This window comes from Zingiber officinale, chromosome 6A (genome assembly GCF_018446385.1).
Source record: "Zingiber officinale cultivar Zhangliang chromosome 6A, Zo_v1.1, whole genome shotgun sequence".
Classification (NCBI taxonomy): domain Eukaryota; kingdom Viridiplantae; phylum Streptophyta; class Magnoliopsida; order Zingiberales; family Zingiberaceae; genus Zingiber; species Zingiber officinale.
Genome location: NC_055997.1, coordinates 57,818,803 through 57,838,708, shown reverse-complemented (window position 1 = coordinate 57,838,708; position 19,906 = coordinate 57,818,803). Strand labels below are relative to the sequence as shown.

At 37.6% G+C, this 19,906-nt stretch overlaps 1 protein-coding gene across 1 annotated transcript; it reads left to right on the top strand.

The window, feature by feature from the left end:
• Positions 1–13,733: 13,733 nt before the first annotated feature.
• LOC121996401 (protein NSP-INTERACTING KINASE 1-like) lies at positions 13,734–15,044 on the top strand. Its single transcript, XM_042550363.1, has 4 exons — positions 13,734–13,813; positions 13,944–14,044; positions 14,109–14,258; positions 14,363–15,044. Exons 2-4 carry the CDS (start codon positions 14,014–14,016, stop codon positions 14,683–14,685), a joined length of 504 nt encoding a protein of 167 aa, XP_042406297.1. The 5' UTR covers positions 13,734–13,813; positions 13,944–14,013; the 3' UTR covers positions 14,686–15,044.
• Positions 15,045–19,906: the final 4,862 nt, after the last annotated feature.

Genomic DNA, 19,906 nt, shown 5'->3' with positions numbered 1-19,906 from the left:
TATGTACACTCAAATAGTGAATCTTTATTCATTCAATAAATAGTATATATCATAAGGTGATTGTCTTAAGACATCTCTCAAATATAACAGAAGAGGATGCAAAAAATCAAAGAGGAGAAGGAGATGAAAGTTCTTTTGATTATGGAGTTGATATTGAAGATAATTTGGAAAAAGATGAAGACACTTCTTTGACAATTGTTGTTAGGCGTATTCTTACTAGTTCAAAAGTTTAAGGTGAAGATTGGTGATGGACATTTCTTTTTTTAGGTGTTGGTTAGTTGTGGGAATCAAGCACATAAGCTTTTCATTGATGGAAGAAGTTGTATGAATGTTGTCACAACATCTATGGTAGAGTGCCTCAAGTTTCCTATGTAGCCACATCCCCAACCATACAAGGTTTGATGGATAGATAACACATCTATTCCGGTAACACAATGCTAGCATATTTCTCTTTCTTGAGAAAATTATAGTGATTCTATTTGATGTGACATTCTCCCTATGAAAGTAACTCATATACTTCTACTTCTTGGGAGACTTTGGCTATACAATCGAGATGCGCATCATTATGGCAAGGAGAACACATACACTTTCATATTCAACAATAAGAAAGTGTTATTGAAACCAATGTAGACCGCTGAAATGAAACAATACAAGCAAGAGACGGCAAAGATTACTAGTAATAGTGGGGATTCTCTTCACATTCTAACCAACAAAAAAATTTAGAATGAGAGTAAAGAAAGTTCCACTATATTTTTCCCAATAATTAAAGAAGTTAAAGAAGTATTTAATCCTGAAGCTTCTTCATGTCCTCTGGAAATCACTATGTTATTAAATGATTTTTTTGATGTGCCTTTGAAAGAATTATCTAGTGAGCTTCCACCAATGCGTAAAATTCAGCATGTTATTGGTTTTATGCCAAGCTCATAACTATCCAATCTACCAGCCTATTGAATGAATCCAAGTGGTCATGCAGAATTGAAGAATCAAGTGGAATAATTATTGTCTAAGGGTTTCATTCAGAAACGTCTAAGCTTATGTGTTATCCCTACATTGTCAAAATGGTAGCTGACACATGTGTATTGACAATCGTGCGATCAATAAGATGACTATCAAATATTGATTGACAACTCCTCACCTTGATGATATGCTGGATATGTTGGTTGATTCTTATATCCTTCTAAAAATTGATTTGAAAAGTGGGTATTATCAAATATGCATAAGGATGAGAGATGAATGGAAGACAACTTTCAAGATTAAAGATGGCCTTTATGAATGGCTTGTCATATCTTTTGGTATTTCTAACATTCCTAGCACATTTATCCACTTTATGAATCAGGTACTATGACCATTTATGGAAAGTTTTTATTGTTTATTTCAATGATATCTTAATTTTTAGTAAGAGTAAAGAAGATCATTTTATCCATTTGCAACAAGTCATGATGAGAATTCTTCACAAAGAAAAGTTCTATATAAATTCAAAGAAATGCTTCTTTACTTCCTCTGTGATATTTTTGGGCCTCATGGTTTCATCTAGAGGATTAGAGGCAGATCCTGAAAAAGTAAAAGTCATCCAAGAGTGGTCATTGCCTAGGACACTACAAGAAATCAGAAGTTTTCATTGCCTTGCAACATTTTATAGGTGTTCATCAAAAATTTCAGCATTATTATGGCCCCTATAACTGATTGTATAAAGAAAGACCCATTTGTTTGGACCAACACAACTTTGAAAGTTTTTCAAGAAGTAAGAAAAAATTGGTTGAAGCGCCTATTCTTTGACTACCAAAATTTTCAAATGTTGGAATTGAAGGCATATTCAGTCAAGAAGTTGAATAAAGTGGGACAACAATATTCCACTTATGATAAATATTTGTATGTAGTAGTTCAAGCTTTGCATTGTTGGCAACACTATCTCCTTCCATAGTAGTTTGTTCTATATTCTTATCACCAAGCTCTTCAATATATCAATTATCAATAAAACCTAAATCATTGACATGGAAAGTGGGTCTCTTTTTTACAAGAATATATTGATGCAGTTAAGCACTAATGGTCAAACTCAGGTTTTGATGAATGACAAAAGGTTAAAGTTAGGTGTTATGTCTGTCTAACCTTTTTACCAAGTGTGCAAGATTAAAAAGATTAGGACTTGACACAAGGTTGAAGCCCGGGTAGGTTGATACTTGGTAGGAAGTCTAGTTGTGTTTGTAGGGCTCAAAATTGGCTGCAGCCCAAGTATGTTGATATCTGGTAGGAAGTTTAGTTGGGTTCATGAGACATGACAGCTGGCTAAAGTCCAAATGGAGCATCTGGCAGGAAGACCTGATGAGTCAAAGAAGTCATGTAAAGACTGCAACTGGTAAGTAAAGGTAAGTCACTAGAGGGCAGAAATATGGTGAGAATAAGTCTCGGTGGGACTATAGGCGTGGTCTATCTTAGAGCCATCTCAGATGTCTAAACTGAGACCATGACTAGATCATAATCTTAGGAAGACAGGATCTAATTAATAATTATTTTATTTTAATTGTCCTAACTGTGTTTTGCAAGTTATATTTTGTTTTGTGGATTAATGCTTTTTTGCAAGGTTAAAATGTAAAATTGAAATTCGGATAAACAGTGTCTGAGGTGCCTTAGGTGGGACTTGAGGCACCTCAGTTCACACTGGAGACCCCCTAGATGGCTTAGGGTGCCTCCACATGGATAAGCAGGGAAGATCAAAATTCAGCGTTGGAGGCGCCTCAGCTGGGAACCAAGGTGCCTCAAATGAGACTGAGGGTGCCTTCGAGAGGATAAACTGTGCAGTTTGCACATCAAATCAGAGCTGCGAAGTGTAGCACCTTAGTTGGGAACTAAGGTGCCCTCAACGGCCTTTATAAGGGTTGTTCATCCATGCTATCAAATAGAATTGCTAGAAGAACTATTCCGATCATTCTGCCACTTCGTTCTCCAATTGCTGCAACTCTACTATGCCCAACCATTGCCAGCAGATCAACACCAATACACGAACTTGATCAAAGTCCATTCTTCTAAGTGTTTGGTAATGATTTCATTTATTGAGTATCTTTTAGACTTGCAAAAGGAAAGTGTACGAGGTTACACTTTCCTCATTTTGGTACGTGACTACTCTATCGGGAGTTTATCGATAGAGAGATTTCGTGATTATCCGTCAAAAAGGTTTAAGGGACCTAGGTTTTAGAGTAGGAGTCACTGAAGGCTCTGGACTAAGTAAAAACTCTTGTATTCTTCCATTTGTGTTTTCTTCATTTATTCCGCTATGCACTTATACTTCTAAAATCGAAAAAAATATTTTAAAAATATACCTCCTCATGCACGGTCCTACAAAATATACCTTTCTTCTAGTGAAAATAAAGTAGTTGATGCACTAGTTGAGTGATACCCTTTGTGCAAAGATTTTAGTAATATATTTGTTGCTTTAATGGCGGGACGACATGGAGATTTCTTAGAATTTTCACTCCATAATGATTATCTCTTTAAAGGAACTCAACTTTGTTTGCCTAATACTGCTCTTCAAGGACAAGTGTTATGACAGTTACATGTTGGAGGAGCAACAGGTCATTTTGGAAGGGATCAAACTATTGCAATGGTTGAAGACCATTTATATTGGCCTAGTCTTAAGAAGGATGTGGCGAGATTGTCTCTTAATATCACACATGCCAATTATCTAAAGGGAGGAAGAAAAATACAAGTTCATATATGTCTCTTTCATTGCCACACCAACCATGACAAGATCTAAGCATGAATTTTATGCTTGGTTTGCTTAAAACCATTAGAATACATGACTCTATATTTATAGTGGTGGATTGATTTGAGGGCTCTCATCATTCTATGCTTAAAGACGTCAGATTTTATTCACATTGCTAAACTTTTCTTCAAAGAAGTTGTTCGTCAACATGGGGTTACCCTTAACAATTGTATCCGACCAAGATGTAAAATTCACAAGCTACTTCTAGAAAACCTTATGGAAATTGATGAATACATAATTAAAGTTTTTCCTTTTTTTTCCACCCTCAAACAAATAGTCATAAAATTCTTCATATGGTTGAGTTATACTTTGGTGAATAGATCTATTAGACACACCCCATTTTAAATTGTTATAGGTATGCTTCTTAGAAAATTAATTGATTTGGTTCCTTTACCATTCGAGGCAAGACCAAGTGTTGAAGCTGACACACTTTTAATAATAACACATACAAGATAAACATGATGATGTCAGGCAAAAAAAAAATCTCTAAGCAATGAAAGATATAAAATACATGCTGATTTGAAAAAAAAAGGTTTGCTGAATTTCAGGAAGGCGATATGATTATGGTTCGTATAAGGCTAGAACAATATCTAAGAGGTTTATAAGAAATTTCATTTAAGGAATATTGAAGCCAATAAAGTTTTAAAGAAAATCGGCTCTAATGCTTATGTCCTTGAACTACTGCCTTTAACATTGAGGACCTCATTTTATATTCTGGACATGAAAATGTTATGACAAGTAATACACATAATGCTCATTTGTCGTCAATTTAAATTTATATTTGAAAAGGAAAATGGTTATCAAAAGTATCTTATTAAATGGAATGAATGGCCCTTTTATGAATGCACATGATGATGAATTTTAACATCTTAATAGAAACTTGTATAAAAGATTCCATACTTTTAACTCACCGAGGATGATTTTCCTCATCTGAGGATGGAGACAAAGTAACAAACTCCATTAAAAGTCTATAAACATATAAATAAATATTTTAAAACTCCATCATTAATTTTGCATGTCTTAGAAGATGATAAATTTATTTGGGATATGATAATTAATTTCATAGAGTTTAAGCAAAAGCAAACATTAAATGTCCCACAATTTTAATATACTTTAATTTCTCATACTTGAAAAATTATAACATATTTATGAGTCTTTTATATTTACTATGTGCCTTTATGAGTTATTTATGTTTTTAATGAATCCATCAACTAGTATTTATGTTGCTTGAGTCTTTTGTGGATCCTAATGTAAATATGTATACTACTATAATAATGAAATATGTAGTTGTGCGACATAATCTTCTCATGATGTGATGTCTAAGAATCTTAGATGTGATATCTAACTTTCTATATTTTTATACTATTTTATTCTAAATTTCTACTGTCCAAACTTCCCAAAACTCAATCTCCTTTCGTGCTATATCACTTCACCGCTCTTATTCGTTAGTTGGCAGGATGGTATAAGAGGTTGAACAGTAGTTTTGAAGAACTCTATTAAACTATGTAGTTTCGAGTTTATAGTTTCAATAAAATATGATACTGAGTAAATTATTTTTTTTATTTTAAGTAAAAATAATAAAAAATTAGTAATAAATAATAAAATAGAATAAAATTTATTTAAATATAAATGAATATATAATAAAGGATTAAATCTAATAATATAGAAAACTTCATATAGTCAGTATTAAAGGATAAATATTTTATTATTATTGTTATTGAAAAATAATAAAGTTAAATTCTTTCTAGAAGTATTATTATAGACGTGAAATGGAATTCCAAGTAGCTCTTATAGAAAATGACAAGGCCTACTTGTCTTTCCTGAGAAGATTAAGTACCTTCAAATCTCCTGATCCATAATTCAGAAGCATGTCAACGTTCGTTGTTTCGTTCTTAACTACGCATAATGAAATTAAACAAGATAAGTTCCAAAAGATATATATTCCACGGTTGTCCTTTCAAAAATTGAAACTAAATTTATTAATTATACGTCAAGTAAAGTGGCCACGTGCCGCTCGCTCGATCACTTACAAACCATCAAGAACATACTACTAAATCATCTCTGTGACGTGATTCATTAATTATAGTTGATAAGAAAATAGTTGATAAGAAATAGGATGAACTCTCATCAGGTTGAATTTCGATGGTGTAAGTTGATAAGAAATAGGATGAACTCTCATCAGGTTGAATGTCTCATCGAATATATTATATGCTTGAAGTGTTGTTGTGTAAAATGATGTTTATATATTTTCATAATGATATGATATTGTCTATTTTAGATTTAAGTCTTTATGACTTTTCTTTTGAGATCTCCTCAAAAGACTTCATGCCAATGAAGATATCATGCATCCTTTTAACCCCATGATCTTTACCAAATCTTTCCAATATGGGACTTTGATTGAACCCCAACAATCATCCCCTCAAACCAAGAACCATAATTACTTTCATGGTACAGGTCTCCCCGTGAGCATCTGGTCACTCTGACCTGCTCTAGGCTTCTCTACAACCATCCGCACTCGATCATCTTGACCTACTCCGGGTCTCCCCGCGAGCATTCGGCCACCTTGACCTGCTTTGGGCCTCCCTACGAGCATCATATCACCCTGACTTACTCGCCTCTCCGTCAGCATCTGGTCACCCTAACCTGCTCCAGGCCTCCTTATAAGCATCCAGTCATCCTAACCTTCTCCAGCCCTCCCCGCGAGTATTCGGTCACCCTGACCTACTTCAGGACATTTCCCACAAGCATCCGGTCATCCTGACCTGCTCCGGGCCTCCCCACGAGTATCCGGTCACCTTGACCTGCTTCAGGACCTTTCCCACAAGCATTCGGTCATCCTGACCTATTTCGGGCCTCCCCGTAAGTAGCTGGATCCAGTTAATCTTGACCTCCTTCGGGCCTATCCGTGAGCATCCGGTCACCCTGACCTGCTTCAGGCCTCCCCGCAAGCATCTGGTCACCTTGACCTACTTTGGGTTCCCTGTGAACATACGGTCACCCTGATCTACTCTGGGCACACCCTCAACTTCGTTCAAGGCTGCCCTCATGGCATCTGGTTTAGACCATGGCTCTGATATCATTTGTTGTGCATAAAGATGTATACATATCTTCACAATGACATGATATTGTCCACTTTGGGCCTGAGCTCTCATGACTTTGCTCTTGGGCTCTCCCCAAAAGGTCTCATGCCAATGGAGATATCATGCATCCTTTTAATCCCATGATTTTTATCAAATCTTTCTAATATGGGACTTTGATTGAACCCCAACAAATGTTCAAATTATTTGTGATGCTAGATCATCTATCAAAATCTCTGACAAAATCTATCTATGTTTTTTGGATATACTTTTATGTCCTATAGAAAATTTTTATAGGATTGGACTTGTCATTCCAAAATTAGTCAGTCAAATTGAAGTTAAATTTATGAATTAACAAATAATAATAATAATTATATTGAATAATCTTAATTTGAGCTAGCCCTTAATAATTATAGAGATCAAGAGAAAAAATAATTATAGGGTTTAATGGGGAATTTAATGGGTGTGTGAGGAAGAGGAAGAGGAAGAGGAAGGAGAGATCAACCAAAGTGATGATGATTGATGGCAGAGTCATCTAGCTAGATCCCTAGGCCATCACAGCCAATGTGCTCTTGGACCACCCGGGCTACTCCCTCCTTGAGGCCAGCGACAACTAGGGACTGCTCAACTTCAGCCACCTGCTCAAGCCAAGGAAGCTCTACTTAATGTTGAAGCTTCCATGACCCCCAATTCTTTGGCGTGAGCTCTAGCGGGGCACCATTGAGGAGACATCTAGATCTATTGATTTATAGATATATAAATATATATATATATATATATATATATATATATATATATATATATATATATATATATATATATATATATATATATATATATATATATATATATATATATAATTGGATAATTTTATTAGGTTTTAATTAACTATATAAAGATTATCAGATCATAATTCTAATTTAATTAAAATTAATAACATAACCTAATTTCATTTTCTTAATTTCTATATGGTATCAGAGCGGTTCTCCTTCTCTGACCTAATTTTTTCTGCCACTACGCTCTTGGACCACCCGGGCTACTCCCTCCTTGAGGCCGGCGACAACCAGGGACTGCTCAACTTCAACCACCTGCTCGAGCCGAGGAAGCTCTACTTAATGTTAAAGCTTCCACGACCTCCAATTCTCCGGCGTGAGCTCTAGCGGGGCACTGTTGAGAGGTTGGAGAGCCTCAAGATCTATTAGATTATATATATTTATTTATTTGTTTATAATTTTTAGGATAATTTGGTCCTTTTCCATTTTCTATTTAAGGTTACGGTTTCTTAACTTAACTATATAAATATTTATATTATTTATTTCTAATAATTAATTTTGGATTCAATAATATGGCTAACCTTTTCCTTTTCTTAATTTCTACATGGTATTAGAGAGGTTCTCTTTCTCTATCCTCATTTTTCTACCGCTCCCTGTTATTGCTTCCTGGCCACTATCGCCTCCTATTATTGTTGTCTATTTTGGCGTTGACATCCTTTTTTATCGATTTCGGCGTTGACGTCCAATGTTGCTGATTTCAACACCGATATCCTTTTCTGCTGATTTTGATACTGCGCCCTGTTCTATCAATTGCTACGCCGACATCCTTTTCTACCTCAAATTCTTCGTGTGATTATGGGTCATCTTGACAATAGTTTTTATAGATCGTACATATGTGTATCCTTACAGTTTGATTATTTTGAGCATTATTTGTTCTGTCATCATGTTTGATCATACAATGCTTCATGGAAATCTGATCCATATATGTAGGAGTAGTTTTAATAGTTCCTTACTTCACAGCCCTCTGCCTTGTCAACATCCTCTCATATAGGTTTGCCATTATCTAATATTTCAGGTATATCTTCATCCTTGCAGATTTTAGATTCTGGTGTCTCCCACATATGTCATCTAATTTATTATCTTTTGTTTATTTTTTCCCAATTTATCTATATCTATTATGACTACTGATGGTACTCCTATGTCATTAGTAGGTGTTGGTTCAATTATTTTATTTTGTTTATCTCTTACTAATGTTTATTATATTCTGAGTCTTACTTTAAATCTTGTTTATGTCAATTTTGTGAGTTTGGATACCGAGTCTCTTTTTCTTCATCTAATTATTGGACTTGTAATCTTAGAGGCTAATTAGGATAAGTTATAAGCAAGGAAGACTCTATGTTTTAGATCAACTCAAAGTACCAGAAGTTGTAGCTTCGAGTATGGATTTATCATCTTTTTATTTGAGTTGTTCATCTTCTAATTTTTATTTGTGGCACTCTCATGTAGTTTTTGTTGGATCGAGAAGCGCTAGAGGGGGGGGGGGTGAATAGCGCTCATGGCTTTCACTCGTTTCGGAATCGCAAAACTCGAGTAATAAACGCAGCGAAAATTAAAATAACAATCACACATAAAGACACGAGGAGTTAGTTGGTTCGGAGCCTGTGGTAACTCCTACTCCAAGGCCCGCGATCGTTGATCGCTTCCAGTGGGCAACAACTATAAGCTCGAAAAGTTATTACAAACTAATTACAATTTGAACAATAAAGAAAAAGTAGTACCGACAACAAGAATATCAAATCTGAAGCTCGGGGTTGTCGGGATGATGTTGCAGCACTTCGGGATCATCTCGTTAGTAGCTTGTAGCGTAAGGATTGCTCGGAAGTTGATCTTTTGAGTTGTTGGTTGAGACTCCCTTATAAAGGGTGTTCAAGGCGCCTCCATCAAGCTCTAAGGCGCCTTAGACCCTAAGTTTTATCCCGCTTCGATCACTGTCGATCAGGCTTTGACCGCTGCTCATTATCCACTTGAAGGCGCCTTTAATGCCGCTCCAAGGCGCCTTCGAGCAGTGATCCAAGGCGCCTTCAGTCCCCATGAAGGCGCCTCCAGCTCCTCTGCACAGCTGGTTTCGGCTTGCACCCAAGGTGCCTCCAAGCTTCATGGAGGCGCCTCGGATATTGTTCATCCGAGTTGAAACTTGCTCCTTTGTTCCTGCAAAATGTGTTAGTCCTAAACACATACCCTGCAAAACAAAGTTAGCACACAATAGACATGGTAAATAAAATATTAATAGTCTCCGGACTATCCTGGATCTGACTTCGGATTTCCAATCGGAAACCCTAGGTCGACCCGACACCTATTGTTCCCTCTGCAGGGAATGCGTCCTCGCCTACTCCACTCAGGAGATTTACCTGATGCCAGTCCTATCCTCCAGACCGACTGGACTTTGCGCCTAGGGTTACCACCCCCTAGGACCTAGGGTTACCACCCCCTAGGGTTTTTCTCCACCTAGGGTTACCACCCCCTAGGACCTAAGGTTACCCCCCCCCCCCCCTTAGGATTTTCCTCCACCTAGAGTTATCACCCCTTGGACCTAAGGTTGCCGTCCCTTAGGGTTTTCCTCCACCTAGGGTTACCTCCCCCTAGGATTTTTCTCCACCTAGGGTTACCACCCCCTAGGACCTAAGGTTACCCCCCCCCCCATTAGGATTTTCCTCCACCTAGGGTTGCCGCGCCCCTAGGACCTAAGGTTACCACCCCTTAAGATTTTTCACCTGCCTAACCGCAGTTAGGACTTTCCTGAAACCTCATTCAAGCATGTTAAAAAACAAGTAATCTTTACTTTGAATCCCTTAGCCATTATTAAAACTTGGGTTCGATCGTCAGATGCTTCCTGCACCAACAATTTTTAGCTTCTACAAAAGTATTATGACCTTAAAAAAGTTTTGATATTTCGGATTGTAGTGGTTGTAAACTAGTCAAATTTTTTACCTTACCATTTTCTAAAAGTTTTTCTTTTTCTTCTGCTCCATTTAATTTTATCCATTCTAATGTGTATGACCCTCTCCTATTCTTATAAAAAGGGGGGTTAAGGTATTATGTTTCGTTTATTGATGATTGTACTTGTTACTCTTGGGTCTGTCTTATGAAACATAGATTTGATTATCTTATCATTTTCAACAACTTTAGAGCTCTTATAAAAACTTAACATTCTAGTGTCATAAAGTATTTTCATTGTGATTTGGAGGGTAAATACACTTCAAATTATTTTTTACATTTACTTACTTCTGATGGTATTATTCATCAAACCTCATGTACAGATGCTCTTGAAAGAATGGTGTGGCTGAACGAAAATATAGGCATCTTGTTAAAATAGCCTATTCATTTTTATTGTCTGTAAGTGTTCCTAGTGCCTTTTGGGAGGAAATAATCCTTTTTGCTGCTCACGCAATTAATAGAATTCCAACCTCACAATTCAAGCTTGTTACCTTTTGAAAAATTGTATGGGCATGCTCCTGTCTATTCCTCTTTGCGTGTTTTTGATTGTACTTGCTTTGTCCTTCATCCACATGTCGAGCATAATAAGTTAGCCACTTGGTCTGCTCTTTGTGTCTTTTTCAGTTATGGTGTTAGTCAAAAAGATATCGTTGCTTTGATCCCATTAGTCAAAAATTGTATATCTCTAGTCATGTTGTGGTTTTTGTGCATCTTCCATTCTTTTCTATTTCGGCTAGTTCGCATAATATGACAAAGTTAGATCTATTTTGCATTGATCCTTTCAATACCGACCCTGATGAAACTTCATCCCTAACTCCTACTAGTACTCAACTGAATTTAGTATACTACAACAAAAATGTTAAAAGACAATACCCCAAAGACAACGATTTTAAGAGAAACCGTTGTAAATTTGCTCAAAGACAATGGTTTTTGATAAAATCGTTGTCTTTGAACTCCCGATTAAATATAAAAGACAACGATTTTATGAAAACTATTGTCATTGAGCGACTTCCTTTTAAATCAACAATACTTTTTACAATGGTTTTCTAAACCGTTGTCTTTAAGCGCTTTTTTAGGGGTGACAACAATAGTTTTTGATAAAACCATTGTCTTTGACTTTATTCGTTCGTCATTTGCTCCCTTCGTAATTTTGCTTTCCCTCTCTCTGAAAATATTTAGACACCGTGTTTTCCCCTTAGCATTCTCGAACCCTAATGTATTTTCTTTCCCTCACCTCGTATGATCTCTTTATGTCATCCTGTGACTGCGCGACAAGAAGGGGTGGTGCCTCCACTAGTTCTCCTCCACAACAGTGTGCTCTCCTACTCCAAGATCGCCCGTCGGATCTTACCGACCGTACCCTCGAGACGCCGCGTGCGCCTCATTAGAAATTCCAATTCCATGTTCTTCTCCACCTATTCCTATGGAAGATGTGGCTATTGGCAACCCCGGATACCTGTACGACTAGTACAACTCAAGGTATGCAAGGAGATAAGGTATGTTGGATGCGCCTCCGCTGAAGTCCCGCCGCCGCCCCCACCTTTGCCTTCCTCCTCCGACCCTTCGCCCGCGCCTTCAATTTTTATCGCCATGTCGAGTGTCACCGCCGAGCTTCAGGCTATTCGTGCTGCGCCTCCTCCGTTGCTGTGTCCCTAGACCTAGGAAAGATCCTCTTCTCGTCTTTCTTATGTGTTATTTGTTTGTTTTTCCGATCTATGTCTCTACAATCCGAGATCCTCTTTCTGGCTTCCGCCGATATTTTTTAGGGCATCAGTGAGGAGCCCGTTCGCTGCTTGATCGTATCAGTTTTCACTCAGGCATATAATCTTCTCGGTCGATCTATTGATTGTAGTGAGATGAAAGATGTTTTAGGTTATAGGGCTTTCTCAGATCTGGGTTCTTTTTATTCTTGAATTAGGAATTTTGTTCTAGGTTTAGATTCAATCTGCTTGTTTTTGTATTATGTTTTAATCTGTGTTGAGTTTGTGTACTTTCAGAAATGCGTAATTATGATATAGTCATAGGAAATACTATCATTGGTGTCTTGATTGATTCTTCGTGTTTTATATTGTATTCTCTTATTTCATTGAAACTGGATAAATACCTCATTTTGGTAAATTACTTTAGTATTGTAGGTTATAAGTGTTGATTAGAATAGAATTGTTCTTATGCAAAGACCCTGATATCTTAGAATGTATGCTTTAATATGTTATAACTAGTTACTACAAAATTTCTCTATATATGACTCTAGGAAGTTATCAAAACTAACTGTCAAATCTTAGATATTATAATTAGAAATTAGCTAGTTGACTATTGCAATATAATGACCCCTTGTTGCTTAGAAATTCTATGATTTATAAGGGTATTGGATGCAATTCTTCTCTACATTTAACTTTAGAAGTTCTTTCAAATTTTTATTTGCAGATACATGACAGTTCTTTCCTTTAAATACACTTACAGATTTGCTGGATTTTTGTTACATTTACATGCCTTTTCTTCAGCCATTTAGTTTGCACTTGCTAGTGTTAAAAGTCTACAGGTTCTAAGCATTGTTTTGCATCTGTGTGACAGAGATTCTTGTTGATCTGTTCCAAGAAGTGAATTGGTTGTTTGTTCAAGTGTGCCTTCTCACATCTGCATAAGGTAAAAATTTGACCTTATGTTTCTTCCTTAGTGTGTAATTTTCTTTCTAATGAATCTTTTAATATTCAATACCTCTCAAACACATACATATCTGTCTGATTCTTTGCTATTTTTCTAAAAGTTAGTTTATAGATGAAGAAAAATTTACAGAATTTACTATTTCCAATGCTGATTATATTATTTTGTCAACTATAATCTTAGGGCAGTTGTCAAAAAGTCATTATTGTGGTTATAGATAAAAATTGATATAGTATCTACCTGAAATTTTAATATTAGCAATATGATTGTCTAGAAATATTTCCTCAGTTATACATGATGTATAACATAGATGGTAGAAAAATTAAGCACTACATGGTAGTTACATTTTAGAAATACTAAGATTATGCTTTATGATGCACTGAATGCCTAGTATTTTGACTCATGAGATACTAGACGAGTTAACATTGATTTTTCTCTTTGTGAGATGCACTTCCTTTAAACCTACAATAACTTTGGGAGTACCAGGAGAAGAATAGCTTTGGGTTTAATTTGAGTGGTCTTGTGCCAAGATTTCCTGGAAGAACATTTAAGTAAGTCTTTAATTGCCTTAATGTAAGCTTAAGATTTTATATAATTAATGTTCAAGGAGAAGATAACTTACTATGTTAGAGCTTTATCATTACTTGAGTAAGATCTTGCAATATTTTACTTCACTTGCAGTGTCATCGGAAATGCCTTAATTTGTCCAACTGGCAATGAGAAAGAATGCTATGGGGCAATTCCTATACCTATGTCCTTCAACATAAATAATGATTCTCCCGGTACTATCTTGTTTTGCAAATATATGACATATATCTCGCCTGACCAATTTTCTTACTCTTGAAGGTGATCAAAGTATACAAAATCCGAAAAGACATACAATAATTTGCCCAGTAGCTTACGGTCTCGCGTGCATCTGTTTCATTAGCCTTGCACTTGGTCTACTTATTTGGTGTCATAAAAGGCGTAGCCAACAAGTATTCTTCGATGCAAATGGTAATATTTCGAAATAGATAACTGTACCATCCCTAATTTTAACACCATTAATTATATTGATAATCTAATTGTACGGAGTGACGACTACTAACTCATTTGCTCAGATCAACACAAAGTAATCTGCCTTGGCAATTTGAAAAGGTTTCAGTTCAGGGAGCTTCAAATAGCAACAAATGGTTTCAGCAGCAAAAACTCACTTTGCAAAGGTGGCTTTGGAAATGTCTACAAAGGGAAGCTACAAGGCAGAACCTTAGTCGCTGTTAAAAGACTCGATGGCGGTAATGTGGCAAGCAGAGAGATACAATTTAAAGCTGAAGTGGAAATGATCAGCCTAGCAATTCACAGACACATCCTTAGGCTTTGTGGATTCTGCATGACTACTACTGAAAAGCTACTAGATGTGTTTTATTTTCCATTTCCTAGCTAGGAAAACACTGACAGCTTTCCTTCCTCTTCTTTTCTAACTTGTGTAGTAAGGCCAGCTCTAGACTGGAGTACTAGGAGAAGAATAGCTTGCTAAGGCAAAGATTGATGCAGAAGCAAGGGAGACGAAATTAAAGGCTTCAACAAAGCACAAAAGAAGATCCCACTCTGAATCAGATAGTGACAATGAAGATAACATGTATAACATATTTTGAATTAGACAATGAGAGTGACAGTGATCAGCATATTTTGGATTTCGATTACATGTATAGCTATTATTTTCTCATTTTGATGTGTAGTTAATTTTTGAAATTTGAAGATAACATTTTCATGGATTGAATGTAGTAAATATTTAGTTTTGTATTGATGGTTTATTTATATTAAATAAAGATTGGTTGTTTATTATTATCATGTTATAACATGAACATTAAAGACAACGATTAGAAACGTTGTAAAAAGTACGTAACCATAACAGATTTTTTTTTTGTGAAAAGGGATAAGAGACAACAGTTTTATCCGTTGTAAAACATATTAAAATTATCTACCACAACAGTAATAAATGTTGTCGTATAGGGTAAAAAATTATTGAGCATATAAACAACAACTGATAAAAATCGTTGTCTAACGTCTACAAAGACAACGGATTCAAAACCGTTGTCGTAGGGCAATGCCTTTTACAACGCTGTCAGTTACAATGATTTTTTGACCCACAATAGATAATATTCGTTGTCATAGACCATTTTTGTTGTAGTGGTACTTTGGTTTTCGAGATATCCACTCCACATGCTCCTCCTTCTGCCACTATCCAATCATCTCCTAAGGTTGCGGATGATCCTTCTCTCCACCGTCGTCAATCCACTCATGTTCATAAGTCTACTAAACTACTAGATTTTGCTTACTCTTATTATTCTCGTTCTTTTGCTTCATTTGTTGCATCTTTTCATTGTCTTTCTAAACCTATATCCTACAAAGAAGTTGTTTGTAATCCACTATGGCAGAGTGTTATGGCTAAGAAACTAACTACTTTGCATCAAACTCATATATGGGATTTGATATTGTTGCCATAGGAAAACATAATATTGGTTCTCATTAGGTATATAAGATTAAAACTAAATCTGATTGATCTATTGAATGATACAAAGCTCTTCTTGTTGCGAAAGACTATTCTCAGGAGTACTCTGATTGTTGTTGCTTCTATTTGTTGATGGAGAATATCTCAGATAGATGTCAAGAATGTATTTATAAATGGTGATCTTCATGAAGAAGTTTATATGACACCTCCTCCTGGTATTTTACACTAACCTGATAAAGTTTGCAAGCTTCGTAAAGCGCTTTATGGTCTCAAACAAGCACCTCGTGCTTAGTTTAAGAAGTTTTCTACAGTGATCACTTCGCTTGGTTTCCATCCTAGTAATCATGATTCAGTATTATTTATCAAATGTACAGCGTCTGTCATATTCTTTTATATTATATGTGTAACGACCCGCCTTCTAGCTACTAGGCTGTAAGGCGAATCGCTACAGTTGTACTGAACTGACTGTGCGGAAAGCTAGGCTAATTAAAATTTTGCTAACTATTATCTTTGAAAAACTAATCTGAATGTTCTAGGTGTACCTAAGAGTTGTACACATGCTAGGGGAGGGAAACTGGACATCCCAACTGAGCTAGGGACTATAAACTAAACTTCCCAACTACCTACCGAACCTGCCGATCGATCCACAGATCGATCGGAGCTGCGGTCGTTCTGTTCCCAACTGGATCGGACGGCAGACCGATCCAGGCACCCGAAACTCTCTGGAACACTACTGTATCGTGCTGGATCGGTCGGCTGACCGATCCAGGAGGATACAGTAGCCTACTGTATCTGTCTGGACCGATCCAGTGACACTGCCCAGGCCCTGATCGGTCTGGAGACCGATCAGAGTTCTGATTTCAGCCCTGAACTCTGATTTCAGCACTTGTTCGTGCTAAAATCTCACACATGAGTTATACACTACATGAGGAACATACTGATGACATAAAAACTAGTACTCTAACATAATTACTAACAACTTAAACCAATCTTCCATGAGTTAAACATTCTAGCATTTCAAAAGTGCATAAACCACGAAAACTAAACTAATGAACTGTAAAATGCTATAGTAGGTGCAAATCCCTAGAGGATCTTTTATTCCAGTTCCTGCCACACACACCATCCTTTGCATTATCCTCCAGCCTCCACTGCTAGTCCATCTTTCCTTTACCTTTATCTGCAGTATAAGGAAAAGTAGAATCTGTAAGCTTAAAGCTTAGTAAGAAACCATCTACCTCACAAAAATATGCAACGATGCAAATATGATTTTAAATCATGCTATTTGAAAAGAACATACTGAATATGCAAGCATGGCATGGCATGGTATCGTACAAAGCATGGCATAACATAAGCTGAACATAAGCTATCATAAGGTATAAACAAGGAAGAGCTAAACTGAAGCTAAACTGATACTGAAATCAACCTCAACTAATATAACAAGTTTTGAGTTTTGAAAACTATTTCATAGTAAGTGAAAATACATAATCATGCTGTTTGGGCTCGACAACTGTACTTGCTGTGCGCGCATCCCTAACTAGACCCGGGTTTGCAAGTCCCGAATTTAGTAGGGTTAACTAGGTTATCTAAACCTAGGGACGACTGTGGGAGTCCAACCCAATGGATATCTGATCCAGTACAGTGCCACTGAAAATAAAATACTGAACATAGCTAACTATTCTAACTTGCTGTTTCTAGGTTATCTGAACCTAGAGCTAGGTTGTCTGAACCTAGAGGCGACTATGGGAGCCCACCCATTGGACCGTAGTCCCATATAAGCTAAAATACACTGATTTACTGTTTTAAACTCTTCTAATGCATTTAACTGAGCTATTAAACATAACTGAGGTGGTATTTAGCTACACTAACATTTTACCAAACACTTGGTGTGCTCCAACTCTCTCCTCCAATAGGGAGGTCACCTCTAGGCACCCGACAACGTCTAGAATCTCCAACTAAAGGAGAACAACGTGTCCGGCCCGTCTAGTGGTGCTCAACTAGATCCCTAATCCTCGAGGAGGGTTTAAACACACCCTAAGCGCCGGAAAAACCTTCATATAGCTAAAACTAATGCGTAGGAAATCAAACGGAGCTATTATACTGCAGGTGAGGGGTTTCTTACCTCGTACGCTAATTTTCTTACAATTCCTTTCGCTAGAAATTCCGGTGGAGACGACTTCTCGACGATTCGCTCACGTCTTCGCGTTCCTCTCGCGGAGAAGGACCTTTTTCGTGTTGGAGTCGTCGCCGGAAGATGTTCCCTTGACCCTTGGGGGCTTGGTGTGCCGTGAGAAGGAGGAGGAAGAGGGGCGGCGGTGAGGGTTTGAGAGGAGAAGGTGGCGTGAGGTTTTTGGTGAGGAGAGGGCTGCCGAACCAAATTAAACCAAACCCACTTATGTTTTCCTATTTATACTAAATAATTAATTCGGCCAAACTAATTATAAATATAATTGATTCCCTTTCCTTTCAGCACGGCCCTGCTGGGTTCAACCGGTTACTAACATTATCCCGAAACCATAGGTCTCGGGTTCGATTCCCGCCTAAGCTATTTTGCGGTTCTAATTATTTTTGCTACTTCCGATACTCGAAAAATTCCGAAAAAATATCTAAAAATTCCAGAAAAATCATAGAATAATTCTAAAATAGTTTTAAGAATTTTCGGGCGTTACAATCCCCCATACCTTATAAAAAGTTCATCCTCGAACTTAGAACAATTCTGGGTACTTCTGTCTCATGCTGGCTTCTGTCTCCCAAGTTGCCTCTTCTGCTGTGTGACTGTGCCAGATAACTTTGACTAATGGTACTTCCTTGTTCCGCAATTTCTTAACTGCTCGGTCTATTATCTGAATAGGCCAACTATCATAGCTGAGGTCTTCGCGGATTTGTACCAACTGGGGCTCAATCACCTGGGTGGCATCTGGGGTATGCTTCTTTAGCATGGAGACATGAAATACGTTGTGGACAGCTGACATTTCCTGGGGTAGCTTTAGCTCATATGCTACCTTGCCCACTCTTCTGCTGATAAGGTATGGTCCCACATATCTGGGAGCTAGCTTGCCCTTCTTCCCAAAACGCATGACTCCCTTCATGGGAGCTACTCTGAGGAACACTGTATCCCCGACTGAGAACTCTAAGGGTCTGCGCCGTGTATCAGCATAGCTTTTCTGGCGGCTCTGAGCTGTCTCTATCCTCTGGCGGATCTGCTGTGTGTCTGCGACTAGATCTGTCTGAAGCTCTAGTTCCTTCTGTTCACCACTCTCATACCAGCAGATTGGAGATCTACACCTCCGCCCATAGAGAGCCTCGTAAGGTGCCATGCCGATAGTGGCCTGATAGCTGTTGTTGTATGCAAATTCTGCTAGACTCAGATATTTGCACCAACTTCCTTTGAAATCTAGGCACATGCTCATATCTTCGAGTACCGATTTACTCGCCTGTCGACCATCTGCTTGAGGATGGAATCTTGTCTTGAACTTTAACCGTGCCCAATCTGACTGTACACACTCCCGAAGTGTGATGTAAATCTCTTGTCTGCAAATGATGGTTCGTGGGACTCCATGTAGTCCAACTCCTGAAGATACAACTGAGCTAGCTTCTCCATGGAGTAGGATATCTTGATAGCTAAAAAGTGGGCTGATTTAGTCAACCTGTCGACTATTACCCAGATGGCGTCAAAACCATTCGTGGTTCTGGGTAGTCCCACTATGAAATCCATGGAGATATCCTCCCACTTCCATTCTGGAATCTGTATAGGTTGCAGAACTCCTCCTGGTCGCTGATGTTCTGCCATGACCCTCTGACAGGTGAGGCAGATGCTAACATACCTGGCGATGTCTCGCTTCATCCCGGGCCACCAAAAACGTTTCTTCAGGTCTTGATACATTTTGGTGGAACCTGGATGCATCGCATAGGGAGTCCTGTGAGCCTCATCTAAAATCTGTCTCCGTAGCTCCTCCTGATCTGGAACACAGAGTCTGTCACCAAAATACAACACCCCGCTATCGGACACTCTGAATTCTCTACTCTCTGTTTCTGCTAGCCCTTGCTTGATTTTCTGAATTTCAGGGTCCTGTTCCTGAGCTGACTGAATATCACCAAGCAAGGTAGACTCTAAGGTCATAGTAGAGAGCTGTCCCATGATGAACTCGAGACCAAA